This window comes from Athene cunicularia (genome assembly GCF_003259725.1).
Source record: "Athene cunicularia isolate RWA chromosome 1 unlocalized genomic scaffold, athCun1 chr1_part2, whole genome shotgun sequence".
Taxonomy (NCBI): Eukaryota; Metazoa; Chordata; class Aves; order Strigiformes; family Strigidae; genus Athene; species Athene cunicularia.
Window position 1 is genome coordinate 69,082,159 of NW_020799092.1, and position 13,594 is coordinate 69,095,752.

At 35.1% G+C, this 13,594-nt stretch overlaps 1 protein-coding gene across 6 annotated transcripts in view; it reads left to right on the forward strand.

The window, feature by feature from the left end:
• The window catches only part of ORC5 (origin recognition complex subunit 5), an 82,668-nt gene that overhangs the window by 1,260 nt on the left and 67,814 nt on the right, over window positions 1-13,594 (forward strand). For 5 of the 6 annotated variants that reach the window (XM_026867857.1, XM_026867858.1, XM_026867855.1 and 2 more), the window contains exons 2-6: window positions 2,616-2,797; window positions 4,339-4,431; window positions 6,702-6,899; window positions 10,459-10,533; window positions 13,143-13,254. In XM_026867857.1, the coding sequence (XP_026723658.1) occupies window positions 2,687-2,797; window positions 4,339-4,431; window positions 6,702-6,899; window positions 10,459-10,533; window positions 13,143-13,254 (589 nt within the window). In that variant the 5' untranslated portion in view covers window positions 2,616-2,686. Of the gene's footprint in view, window positions 1-2,615; window positions 2,798-4,338; window positions 4,432-6,701; window positions 6,900-10,458; window positions 10,534-13,142; window positions 13,255-13,594 lie in introns of those variants that run through there. The other variant, XM_026867860.1, reaches the window with a different exon arrangement.

Genomic DNA, 13,594 nt, shown 5'->3' on the forward strand with positions numbered 1-13,594 from the left:
TCTGGCGCTTGGGGGGCGGGGAGTGGGGTGAAAGGGCAGACCCGCTCCTGTTGCGTTCCGGCTGTGAAGCGGTGCGGGGCTGCGCGCGGATCAGGGGCCCGGAGTGCGGGCAGCCGCTCGCCCCGTCTGCCGGGGTCAGAGCCGCCCCCTGGGCCGAGGCCCGCCCACAGCCTCACAGGTGCGCGGCTGAAGGAGCCTTGGCTTCGTGCAGCGGGTCCGCGCTGTGGAGGCCGGGGGTTGTCAGTCCCTCGGCCAGGGCAGTCCAGTGCCGGCGGAATCCCTGCGGGGCGAGGGTGTTTGTAGGGCCTGAGGGGAAGCAGAACCGTGCAGGTCTCTTTAGCTCTGTCAGCTTTCGTTCTACAGTGTGGAAAGGCGTGCCAAGTGTAGATATTTTGGGCCAATGAACTGAGGGAGGTCCTCCTAAATTATCAAATCTAGCCATAAAATCTAGCTTGTCTTTTAAGGTATCCTCACCTGGTCTCAGCTGGAAAGTAAGTGGCTTTTGTCCCTTCTGGTCTGGCTACAGTCACATGTACAACGTCTTTACAGCCTTCCCTAGTCAGGAACATCCTGAATTCAAGTTGTCAGCATTGCCATTTAATCTAAAGGAATCGTTTTGTGAACGTGTGTGTCTAGACATTCTTTCACTTATCAACTCTAGGATGGGATCCTGTTGAACATTGACACCTACATATAGTCAGAGATACAGCTTTTCATCCAGTGGCTTAAATGTATTTAGTATAAATTGATGTGAGCTGGGATGTTTGAGAAGCAAACAGGGCTGGCTGATACAGTGTGACCAACAGGTGGTTTATGCTTTTCTGGAGTGCAGCTGGGCAGCAGGGTGAAGCTGAAGTACCTTACAGCTTTAGATATGTTTAGGACACTTAGTTAAGTCCTGTTCTCATGTAGTCAGTGGAGTAAAAATGCTGTCCTTTTTCTTAAATCCATGCAAACTTTTTTCAGCCTTTTCTAAAACGCTTTTCTTCTTTGTTTGTCCTCTCTTCTGGAGGCTACTGTCATTTAGACATTTTTTCTTTTCATCCTTGATATTTATTCCTAGCTCATTTTTGGAGGGCAGCCTTAATCAAGCTATTCCTTTTTTTTTGTATCTTCATTCCATTTTTAATAGATACCTGACTAGATAGAGTGGGCAAACCTATTCAAAGCTGATCTGATAAAATGGACCAAGGCTATATGTGTGGTTGTCTGTATGGAAAATAATTTGCCTGGTACATATGATTATGTGTTTGGTTTTTTGATAGCTGCATTACTTTGATTTCTCATATTTACTATGTCATTGACTTGTTTATTTTTCAGGTTGCTTCAGACTTACAGTTCCATGATATTTAACTGTAGTCCTTGTTAGGTGTGATATGATTACTTACAAATATGTGTGATTTGAAGTATTCAATTTCATTATACTGGATTACTTCTGTTATTAGGGTTATCCTTTCTCTCATTATTTCCACTTGTTTTTCTGCTGATGATTCCACAATCCCAATTTTTACTTCAGAAAACACTGAAGGTGAAGTGTAAAAAATAAAAGAAAAAATATTTTCTCAAATGTATTTATGGAAATAGTTAATAGGGGTTGATCCCAAAACGAACTCTATTAAGTATTTCAGTAACTACATTTGTATTTGTGAACCTCCTTGTAGCCCAGTAGCTCCCCTGTCAGTGCAACCCAATATTGCTTTTTTACTTCTGTTTTCAGTTTCCTATGCTATTTCTGATCTCCTTATGATAACCTAATATTTTTTCATGTGGTATTGTACTTATGCCCAGCATAACATATTTGGCAGTAAATATTTATGTTTTAAATCTCTTTGGAGTGCTTTGTTTATTATCTTTGTCTTGATAACTTGCAGATATATCTTTATTGTGCTATCTAAATTTCTAAACTTTATTTTTGGATGTCAAGTTATGTTACATTTGATTAAGTTATGTTGCATTTGAAGTTAGAATTCAGGTCATGAGGTTACTTCAGTTCTCTCTGCATGTTGTTGTTAACCTACAAACAAACGTACTGTCATTCCAGCAGCTCTAGAAGCTGCAGACAAAGTAGTATCTTTGAGATGTTTTTCAGTGTTCTGTCACTAAAATCCAGCCTTTCCAGCGTTTGATAATCAAGACTCTTCATCTTTCTTGATTAGTCCTTGTTTAAAAGGTAGACAGTAGTTAATATTACAGTTTTATCAAACTGGTTTGGGCTCCTACTATTTTTAAGAAGTATTTTCAGTCTTTACCATCAGGGAGGTGATGATCTGTGACTATTCTACTTTCCTCATTTTATTCTCTTGCTACTTTTAAATGTATATAAACCCAGAACTAAATAGGTATTTCTCCAGTTAAATAAACTATGAGGATTCTTTGTTATGCTTATTTGCTCATACCCTGTATACCTTTCCCTTTTTATCTGAGTTTTTTGTCTGGTGTGAAAATGTCTGTATAATGTCTTACATAGTAAAGTTCCATTTTGAGAAAGTCTCTTAAGTCTGTTGTAATTATACCATTATTCTGAGGTAGAAGGTCTGTTTAGATTTTGTCAACTCCTGTTTATTTTCTTCCTTTATGTATATGACAGCAAATAATTAAAATATTTTATTTTCCAGATCACTTTTTCTTGTCTCTGGACCTCAGATGGGATGTGCATATTTAGGTGACTAACTACAGGAACATCAAAATGCCCAATCTTGAACATCCAGCGTACCCAGCAGCTACACTGCTTCACTTGGAAAGTTTGGTGCCTTGTCGAGAATCCCAAGTGTCCATGTTGCTGTCAATATTTGGAGAGGTAGTCCTTTATATATTGCATGTTTGAATAGAACAAAGATGTTCTGCTGCCTCAGAGGAGAATAGAAATTTAAGGGCATTTTTGTGATGTAATTATGAACAGACTTTGGTTGTCTCTTTGGGTTTTGTTTATTTGTTTTTAATTGCCCATCTTTGACATTACTGTTTGGCAAATAGATTATAGTAAGTTTGAATATTGAAAGCTGATTTGCAGCTGGAAGGACCCAACCAAACTTACAGCCATTTGTGCCTTGCTGTCTCTAAAACTTGGTTTCTTCATGACTCTGTTCCATCTTTGCCATTTAGTACCAGGAAGTGAGTCTCTTTCCCTCATCTGAAGTTCTGAAGTATTTTATTTTTCAGTGGCAGTGTAGAAATTCTGTTTGATTTTGACTTGTTAATCTAATATCTGAATTCTAAGTACGTGAAATTACTCTGATTCTTAGTAGTTCTGTTGCAGGCCATAAGATGTGGAAATCACTGGCCTGTTAATTGATTCTGTTACTGCTTGGTAAAGCTGTGGTAAAAAGTAATGGCGATTTTTATTTGCAAGCTTAAAAGCAGTTGATATATCCATTTACATTCAGTGAACAAAGTGTAAATTACTACCTGTTTCTGGTTCTGTTTTTAATTATAGATAAAATTACATTAAATTACAGCATTTAAGTTTTATGTATTTATTACAAGTGCAATGGCAACAAGTCGTCTTAAAAAAATAGATACTTAAATTCTTGTAAATGTGCAGGTTAGTGCATCTGCATATCTCTCACAAGAGTGCCTTTATCTTGGATTAATTGAATATAATTGTTTTTCATAAAAAGTGTTTGTCAAATTTAATTTTGCATTAATTTTTTAAGTCAGCGTACAAGATTCTTAGAAATGAGAAAACCACAAAAATAAATACCTGTTCAGAATGAAATGAAGTTACTTATTTTACTTGCATCTTAAAAAAAAAAAATCCATGAAATATACAGCATTAGTACCATTAAATGATTAGAGATATTCTATCACATATTGCCTTGTGAGAGTGAGCTCCTTTGCAATCTCCTTTACCAAAGTAGTAAAATTTAGTTCTTTTCTGTTTGATGCTAATGGAAAGAAAAGCGGTTTGTAGTGTTTGCATAAGTTAGGACAATATAAAGTTTGTGCTTGCCAAGGTTTTGTTTCAGTTAGTTAACCAATTTGAATTAAGACCCCACTGCTTTTCTCTTTTGTTGTGTGTTTTTGTTGTTTGTTTGGTGTGGTTTTTTTTTTTTAATTGGTTTGCTTTGTTTTTCCCATGAAAAATGTATACTCATGTTATAGCCCTTTCACTGGTAACTTTGTGATACTTGATGCTTAGGACTTACCCTCCCAGTGAAGATGAAATATAAAACTTGATAACACTGATTCCACAATAATTGGCATATTTTATATTTAATGCTTCAATTTAAAAGATAACTTTTCTTTTGGAGGGAAACTTCACTGATAAATTTTTTACCTGATGAATGAAGAAGAAGAGGAATTGAAACAGAAACAACTTTTTTTTTTTTTTCCTCTTAGCGTCAGCAGTTTAGTTTTCCATCCATCTTTATCTATGGACATACATCTAGTGGAAAGACCTATGTGATGCAAACTCTTCTAAACACCTTACAGGTAAGAATATTTACAATGAAGATTTTTTTTGCGATAGATGGTCCCTCAAACTACCTTCTACTTTCTCAAATGGTTTATTTCCTCAGCCATTTCTGCTTTCTTGATTCTTTTTCTACTTTGGATTCGTGCTCTTAGAAAACTGTAGGAGTAAGAAGTAGGTCCAGGAGAACTGATAAGACAGATGTTGGAATATGTGAAGTGAAAACTACTGAGAATTCATTGTACAGTTTTGAATTGGGAAACTGGGACTACAAACTATATTTCCCTGAACTACTGAGGAAGAAAACCTACTTTAATGCTGTCCACTGGGACATGAGTTATATCCTTGATGATTAATCCTGGAATTGCTATATGTTACTAACCTGAAGGAGGAACTTTGTCAGGAATGGGTCTATTTCAGTTGCAAAGACTGCAGGCAGAGAAACTTGTTCTTCAAACATCATATGATAATCTGAGCTACATAAAAGTAGTGGGTCATTGTGTTTGAATGCATGTTTCTTATAAAATTAGTTGTCTTGAAGGATGAAGTAGAGAGGTATGGCTTAAGTCCATTGCAGTCTCTTTGATTGGTGTTGGCAGAAGACTTTGAAGTACTAGGTTCTTGCCACTTTTGTGGCTTTTCTTTTTCTGCTAGCAAATGTGTATATTCATGCTAGTTTTATTCCTTGTTCTAATTTTTTAGGTTTTAAATTCCTTCTAAGTTGAAGGGTGTCATCACAGAAATTTCCATTTAAACCTGTTAGTGTCTGCTTTTTTGTCTGTCTTGTGCTTCAGGGATCTAAATCCAATGACAGGTGTCTGCTTCATGCCTAAGCCATAAATTTCCACATGTGTGTGGAATGTCCAGAGCACACTTATCGCATATCTGCAGGACTAGCTTTTATGAAAAACACAGTGATCTTTTACCTTTCAAAAAATTTTGCAGAGGGAGAAAGGTGGAAGACGGTGGTTGTGATTCTTTTTCATGCAGTAGCCTTTTGTGCAATGCTCCTAACACTGTGCTACCCACTTGGAACATATCCAAAGATGTGGCCAGATCCTGGAAAGGAATATAACTAAGCAACAACTCTTTCTACAGAACTTGCTACTGCTAAGTATAGGTTTCTCCTACTTAATATGGTGTCGTGAATCACATCGGAGGCACCCAGCTTTCCTTCCGCTATGGAGGTGCGGCACTTTGAAAGGTGCTTTTGGAGATGTAGTCCCTTCCTTTTAATAGTTTTAAAAATTGTAAGAAAACCTTTTATTACATGCTGTTTGAGTGGATTCCAGCATATACCCACACTTTCCCACATCTGCTGAATCATATGCCATATTGTATTTTAAGTAGAAAGACCGGAATGACGTACTTAGATATTTGTTGTTGTTATATACACATTCCTGTATCATAAGTTTAATTTTGCAAGTAATGCATATGTATCCCAATGACTAATGTTTTCCAGAGGTTTTAATGTTTGGTGTAAAAAAGAGCACATGCCTTACCAGAGAGTATGGAGCTATGCAAATAATCTATTTCTTAAAGCAGAGTTGCTAAAAAATTACCTTTTTTTACCTTACGTAGGTTTGAATACTGGTACTATTTTGTAGTCTATAGTGCCTTCTATTTATAGACAAATGACCATAACTTTGCAATATTACTAAATTGGTACTTACATTTTATGGCAATCCATAAAATATACTTGTATCTCAGACTCTTACTTTTTTCACACACTCTTCACTCTGAAAAGATCTGGTTTTCTAAAAATGTTCTGCACAAGCAGGCTGATTACATGTGTCTGATATAGAAGCTTACACTTTATCATTTGTATGCAGTGAATGCCAGAAACATTCAGAGTAATTTTGGGGACTGTGCTTCTAGATTACTTTCTTTGTAATATAAGCTAGAGAAGTTCATGTTATCCAGACACTGTAATTTGTAACGGACTATTTTATGATACTGTAATGTGTTAAAATTGTCTAGCTTTTCTTTGATCTAAATGCTGTTTAGTTTTCTTTTGTGTATTGCTCACAGTTTTTAAACATAGTTGGAAGATACACTGTATGTTTTGTATAAGGATTCATCATATCTCTCCACTTTGTGGTATATAGTATTTTGACTAGGTACATCAGTAATAAATCTTTTTTGGCAAGGTTTTGTGGTTTATGCTCTATATTCTGTTGGCAGGGTGTAGTTTCTTTCATTGTCTCATCTGGATGGGAAAATGATTTACACTAAAAAAGCCAAATAGAGTTGTCTTTTTTTTTTTTTTTTTCTCTCTTATTCTCTTCAGCTTCCTCATGTGTTTGTGAACTGCGTGGAATACTTTACTTCACGTCTTCTTTTAGAAGAAATTCTCATGCAGTTGCAAAGCTGCTGTTCTGAGAGAGAACAGACTTCTCATGTGCATTGTGATACTTTCAATGACTTTGTACGTCTGTTTAAACAAGCTGTTGTGAGTCGAGAGCTTGAAGATCAAACATTATACATTGTAAGTAATTTAATTTTAGTGTTTCAGTTTCATTTTGGTTAAGAGTGTGAGTAATTGCTATCAATAATTTGTATGTGGAATATGTGCATTATAGATCAGTTTTCAAAAATATAGATAAGTTTTCACAAAATTTCCCTGTGGATCTAATTCAGAATCTGTTGATACTGTTTAGATTCTTTCCATTGATTTATTGTCTTTACATGAGGATCCGTTTTTTGTGGTTTTAGGACTTTTTATAGACAAAAGCTCTATAGCATAACTAATAACATAAATTGTACTGTATAGTTAAATTAGGTATGTAATAATATTACAAAATCTTTAAATATAGGAAACCTGTATTTGGTTTATAATTAGTAAGTCATGCTTATCTGTTTCCTTGTGAAGATATTTTCACACATGAAAAAGCAAAGGTGGGAGGCAGGGCAGAAGTGAATTATGGATCACACAAATGACAAGAATTGGTTGACTAGAATAGGTTCAAGTTAGAAGTTGTATTAAGGAACTGAAATGTGTAATTTTCTCTGTAAAAGTGCTGTTTAGATCTTACATCTTCAACTACACTTGTGGCCCTTGGAGTCAAGAACTGTAGCTTGAAAATTAAGATGAAAAAAAAAGACTGCAGTGAAAAATTTGATGATATACTCAAGGGGAATAAACAGGCAGACTGCAGGAAAAATAATCTAAATTTAGATCACAGGAATGATAGAATCAATATAGTACTAGAATACAAGGTTTTCTTGTTTTTTTTTTTTTTTCTGTGATAACTACATGGAGAAGTCAAAATTTGCAATCTGTAACAGCATTTATAGTGCTGAGAGATGAACATAGAAACAAATCTCAGGCATAACAGAGGTTTGAAGAAAGGACAGACTCCTCAAAACTAATTTTTTTTTCCAGCTCTCACTTGATTGAACAAAACCTATTAGTGATATGTGACTATATGTATGCATTGTGGACCTGCGAAAAGACATGGACTGTGATTTCGGCCCAGCAGTAGGAATGAAGGGTTTTTTTAAGAGGTCAGATTGATTATTTAAGAAAACAGAAAAGTGGTTCAAGATTGAAAGCTTAATGACCCTGGGTAATCACTATGTATGTTTCTCACAGCAATCGACAGGCATACTACTTTTGTTTTTGTAGTCAATCAAGTAGTTCTTAACTTCACCAAACATTCTTCCTTCTGTTTCACAGGTTAGTTAAGTAAGTTTTATTTCCATTCAAAAATACCCACTGAATTAAATGACTTCATATCATGTTTGGTGAAAACAGTACTATCTCATAGTTTCCCACAGCTCATGAGGTTAATAAATTTGACATACTTCTTAATCATTGAATGAAGAAAAAATGTACCAGTACTTACAACAGATAAGAAGTTATACACAGATAATTCATTTTAATTTACCATCACAAAAGTGGTATCGGCATCCTTCAGCAATTCTGTAAGAACAAAATTTAGCACTAAAATAATCTTTAGGGAATTTCTCAAAATGCTTTATATAATTTTACTTTCAGATTAATATTTGAATTGAACTGTTGTACATCAGTAAAGAATGCTTCATGTGTTATAGGAAAATTATCATCACTCAGAAAATTAGAAAGTTCTTGAACAGTGGTTATGGAAAGCAAGCCATTAAATACTTGGAAAGGTTCAACTGTATCACATAAATAGTTGCTGAATCAGAAGAATTAACTATTAAATTAGTATTGATTTTTGTTCTGCATAGGAACAGACAGGAATGGGGGAAAACAGTTAATGTATGTTAACCTGTGTCATCTGTATTTATAGTAGAGTGGTTTAAATTGGGACTGGTGGAAGACCAGCATGCTGGTAGCATAAACTGTTAATACTAATTTATTCTATTTAATTTCTGTAGTAAATAATGTAATATTTCGGCCCAGTTAGCTCAGAGCAGATTAAGACAAATGTTTACTTTCAAGCAAAGGATTCTAAATGCTTCTCATAACTCAAGCATGGATGCTGAATGCTTGTGATTACTTGTGAAAAATGAATTTATTCATTCTAACTACCTGAAAAATCAGAACCGATGTAACTTGTAGTCATTCATACATTTACAATATTTAGTGCTTTACAGAAGTACCAAGCTGCTGTTTTTAGAAAAGATAAAGGGTGATAAATCTGTATTAAAACTAAAGAGGCATGGATTTGTAGGTCTGTGGGTAGCCTATTTCTGTGAACAACTTGACATATTCCACAAGCTAGGGTCACAGTATATTTTATCTTCTGTAAATAGAAACTCTAGTTTGTTTTTCACCCAGCTAAAAGGTAAGATCTACTTAGGTCAAGACCTTAAACTTTGTGTTTGGTAGCTTCATGTCATGGGGTCCAATCAGCAGTATTTTATTCATAAAAATGTAGCCTTTATTTGGTCAGTAATGTAAAGCGGTCTTCATCCCTGAAGTAATTTATTATATAAACCAAATGTAGATATCAGTATAAAATTGTATATTGTATTGCAGTTTAAAATAAATTCCTGAGAAGCATGAGCTATTATTGCAGAGATACTGCTCTTTCAGGTTTTTTTCTGTTATGGTGTGACTTTGAAACACTGTTTTCATAAAATGTTTCTTGTTTGTCCACATAAAATTCTTTTTCTTATTGCGGCCAACAGAAATGATAGATGTCTTAATGCTTTGGTGTGGGGAAGAAATGTAAAAGGATAGAAAAATACAATTTTGTAGGGATCTATAGTTTTTCTTTCAACAGCAATTATTCAAAAGAAGTAATGAACTTCAGAATTTATATTTATATTTCAAGTAATAAATAAAACAGTAAAGAAATGTGTTTCTATTATGTTTTTTTGTCCCTGTCAAGATTTTAAATGTACTGAGAATACAAATTCTTTTAGCTAAAGGATAGCCATGCATGTTTTCATGCTGCTATTTTTTTCTCTTCAAAACATGTTAGATAAAATGCTTCCTGTTTAAGCTCTGCATATGCTACGAGTTTGTTAGTGCTATGCCAGGTTTGTATACAATGCAGTAAATCTTGTCAATATCTATGGTGCAGACTATGACAAGAAAAGTTACTCTCAAAATTCAGTTGTGTGAATTCCAGATGATAGCTAATTTTTTGAAAATATCAGCTCTTGCTTCTGAGAAATAATTTCATAGTGGGAAAAGATAGCTCTCCTGCAGTAAGCATTTTGATATAGTGCTGCAGTACTACACAATTTTTTTAATATAGGAAGAATTTTGGACAAAAATTGATGTTTCAATGGCAGTTAATGTTAGGGCTTTGTCAGTGATATTCTTGACTTACATTCATGACTTATGTTTTAATTTTCACTGTCACAAGGCAGGAGAACGTTGCTTGTCTGGGAATTGTATTTCTTTTTAGATGGTGGAGCTGCTTGGGCTTCCTGGAAGCACACCTGAAGAATAATCTCTCTGATGTTGCTTGTTTAAGGGGTCTTGATATTTAAGTGGTTTCTGCTGTCTAAGAGCCATTGAGTTTCCAGCAGCTAAGAATTAATTTTAAGTCCATGTGAGAATGGAAGGTGACATTATCTGTATAATAAGATCGTTGTTTTGTTAAAAGGTACTGGATAGAGCAGAGCAACTGAGAGAAATGGAAGCAAACATCCTGCCAGCATTTCTTAGGCTTCAAGAGTTGGTAAGTGTCTGGAAAAAAAAGTTTCCTGCATAGTGAAAGTAACTGAACATGTTGTCTGTCCATCTAGGTTCACATATCAAGACAAGTGATTCTTTAGATGAGAAAAGTTGCAAAACTCATCTGCCAGTCAACTGGCAGTGGTCAAAACTAGAAACTAAACCAGAATTTAAACATTGGCAGATTTTTCTTACACTTTAAAAAAAAAAAAATTCTGTTTAATAGTATCTTGTTTTATGATATCTAATCTGTTGTAAGTTCTTTTGAGGCTGGTGTCAGATACATAGCTATCTTTTCTAGAATATTTTTGTTTTTAAGAAGAATGAAATTTTTCTACTCTTCATTTAATGTTTTGTAATAATTGCAGAAAAAAAAATCATCTCAGGCAGACTATAATCTGTAAGGAGAAGTTTCAACATAGCTCCTGTTGTCTTGGTACAAATACATAAATACAAACCCTTTTAGAGTTTGTCACATATTTGTGTGGGAATCCAAAGTCTGCTTCTGAGTCAGCTGCTGATTCAGAGCTCAACCACATAGAGTGAATTCAGCACTGGATGTGTCAATTTTCAACTCAGGAAACGTTTGTCTTCCTCAAGTTTCTCCCATGTGAAACTTCACAGCATTGTGTGGTGGCTATCTTGAGGATGGTGGGTAGAGTACCAGTGATTTAATTGTGGCTACAGCTGTGGCAGCTGTGAATGGGCTTTTTGATGGCAGAGAGTTTTTACGCTTCTACTGGAATGGTACAACAGTCTGTTTCTGGAGTAAACTACTGTATCTTTCCTTCTGTCACTTCTGAAGTATCAAAGTTTATGCCTTGGAATAAGGAAAAATAATGCATCCTTTGAAAAGAAACTGAAGACAGAAGCAGAAGATGGTGGTACTTTGAAATGTCTGTACAGCTAAATAGCTGAAATTACTCTTCTTAAGATTTCTGTGTGGTACTCTTAATGTTCTGGTGACATTGATTTCTCTATTTGCTGAATGAAGACTGATTCACAGCTGTGTTCTTAATCCTGGCAGCTGGTGCATTTTCTGACTCTTTTTGGCTGTTCTGCCCGTGTTCTGGATTTTGCTGCCCGTGTTTGACGGAAGAGGAGGAAAACTTTGATTGCTGTTCAGGGACCAAAAAAAATAGGCTAAGACTTAAATATGCTAGAGAAACACTCTCAAATTCAAAAGTAACCTCCAAAGAAGTTTGTCAGCTTTTCTGAATGCTAAGATTCCAGTTGCTTAAATTCTGGATTCTGGACTGAGGCTTTGTAAAATTCTTGTGCAGTTGATGTTGCAGAGGAATGTTGTAGGAACAAATGTACTGCACCACTTCCTTTCCTGGAGTGAAAGGAGACAAGAAACTTCATTAGTGGTGAAAGATTTCATGGGACTGGGGGATTCTTGGTGAATAATGGGTCATGGGATGCTTGATTTCAGTGAGGGTTATGGTGGGAACTTAAGCTTTTCATATAGGAAGGTCTTGTCAGGTCTGTCAGAACTGAAAATACCTTAGTACGTTGCTCAGCTAAAATACTAGGAAATCTGGGAAAGGAGCACAATTGAAAGAAATTTACAGAAATGTTCTCTCATTAAAGAAGAAACAAGTTCCATAAAAATAGAGAAAAACCAGTAAAGAATATGGGTGGGTGCCACTTTGACAAGAAGAGGGAAGAGTAAGTAAATGAAGCTTCTCACTGGATTTCAGTGAAGGGAAATATCATTTAAACTTTTCTTTCAAGTAATTCACAGCATTGTCAATTCAATCACATTACTTCCTTTTATTTTCTTGAGGTGCCTCAGAAGTTTTGAAACTTCTTTCTTGAACCATATTTAAAAGCATCTTTTGTTATGTAGAACTTCTGTTATGGTTGCAAAAGCCTTGCTCAAAGGAAGAACCAGGCATCCTCTTCACAGATAGTTAGTTTCATATTATAAAGCTGATATATTGAAGGGTGAGCAAATTAAGGAATATTTTTTTTTTTTAACATGAAGTGGTTTTGTCATCCAAAACACCAAACTTAAGGCAAGTATATTGTCAATAAAAACTTGGCTATATATAGTGACATATTCTTTTTAACCATTGTTTGTAACTAGTAAAACGGTTGGTAGGGTACACAGTTAATACTATGTTTGTTTGGCATGTTTTTTTTTGTTTGTTTTTAAAGACCAGTTTATCTTTAAAATAAAGTACTAGATAGCTTCGTTTCAGAAAGCACTGAACTTTCTTTCACCTTTCTTCCTGTTGGTTCTGAAAGTCTGAGTTTAATGACCCAAGTAAAATGCTGTCTTAATTTTTGGGATTAAGGGATGGAATCTCCTTGGTATTGCCTACTCCCAGAGCTCTGTAACTCCACACTGTCAGTGCAATGGCAAGGGATGCAGAGAAAACTCATGTAATTATGAAAATCTGCAAATGTATGACCTTGATTAGACCATTTGATGCTTTATTACTTTGCTAGTCATTTGTATTAAACTGTAAATTTGATGATTTTTGTGGAACAGAAAAGTCACAGTAATAATTCTTCTCACTGATATTGTAACATTTAGTATTATTATTTTCTTTCTCTGCCTGTTACCACTCCTCTTTTTTTTTTTTTTCTTTCTTCCCTGTGCAGACAGACAGAAATGTGACAGTTGTCCTGCTCAGTGAAATAGTATGGGAACTGTTCCGTCCAAGTATTGGATGCTTTGAGCCATTCACCTTGTATTTTCCTGATTACAGCATAGGTAAATCTTTAATCTGCTTTTTGGGGATTGAGTAGTACTTTGTCTGACAACTTCCAGATGTTTTACTCCATGTTTATCAGTATGACTCTTACAGAATCTGGAATATGTAATAGCTACTAGAATGTAAAAGTCTATATTCACACAACCTCTAAAAGACTTATCTCTGCAGTTGCCAGAACATCTCAAAGTAATGTTTTGGTATATTTGCTGGTTCTTTTAGTTGTGTAGATTTTGTTGGATTTGTTTTTTTTTTTTTTTTTTAGTAATGATTATAGTTTGTTTTTCCACTTAACGTGTAAAATGGGGTCAGTTTATTAAGTTAGCTTTAAATAAGCAAAAT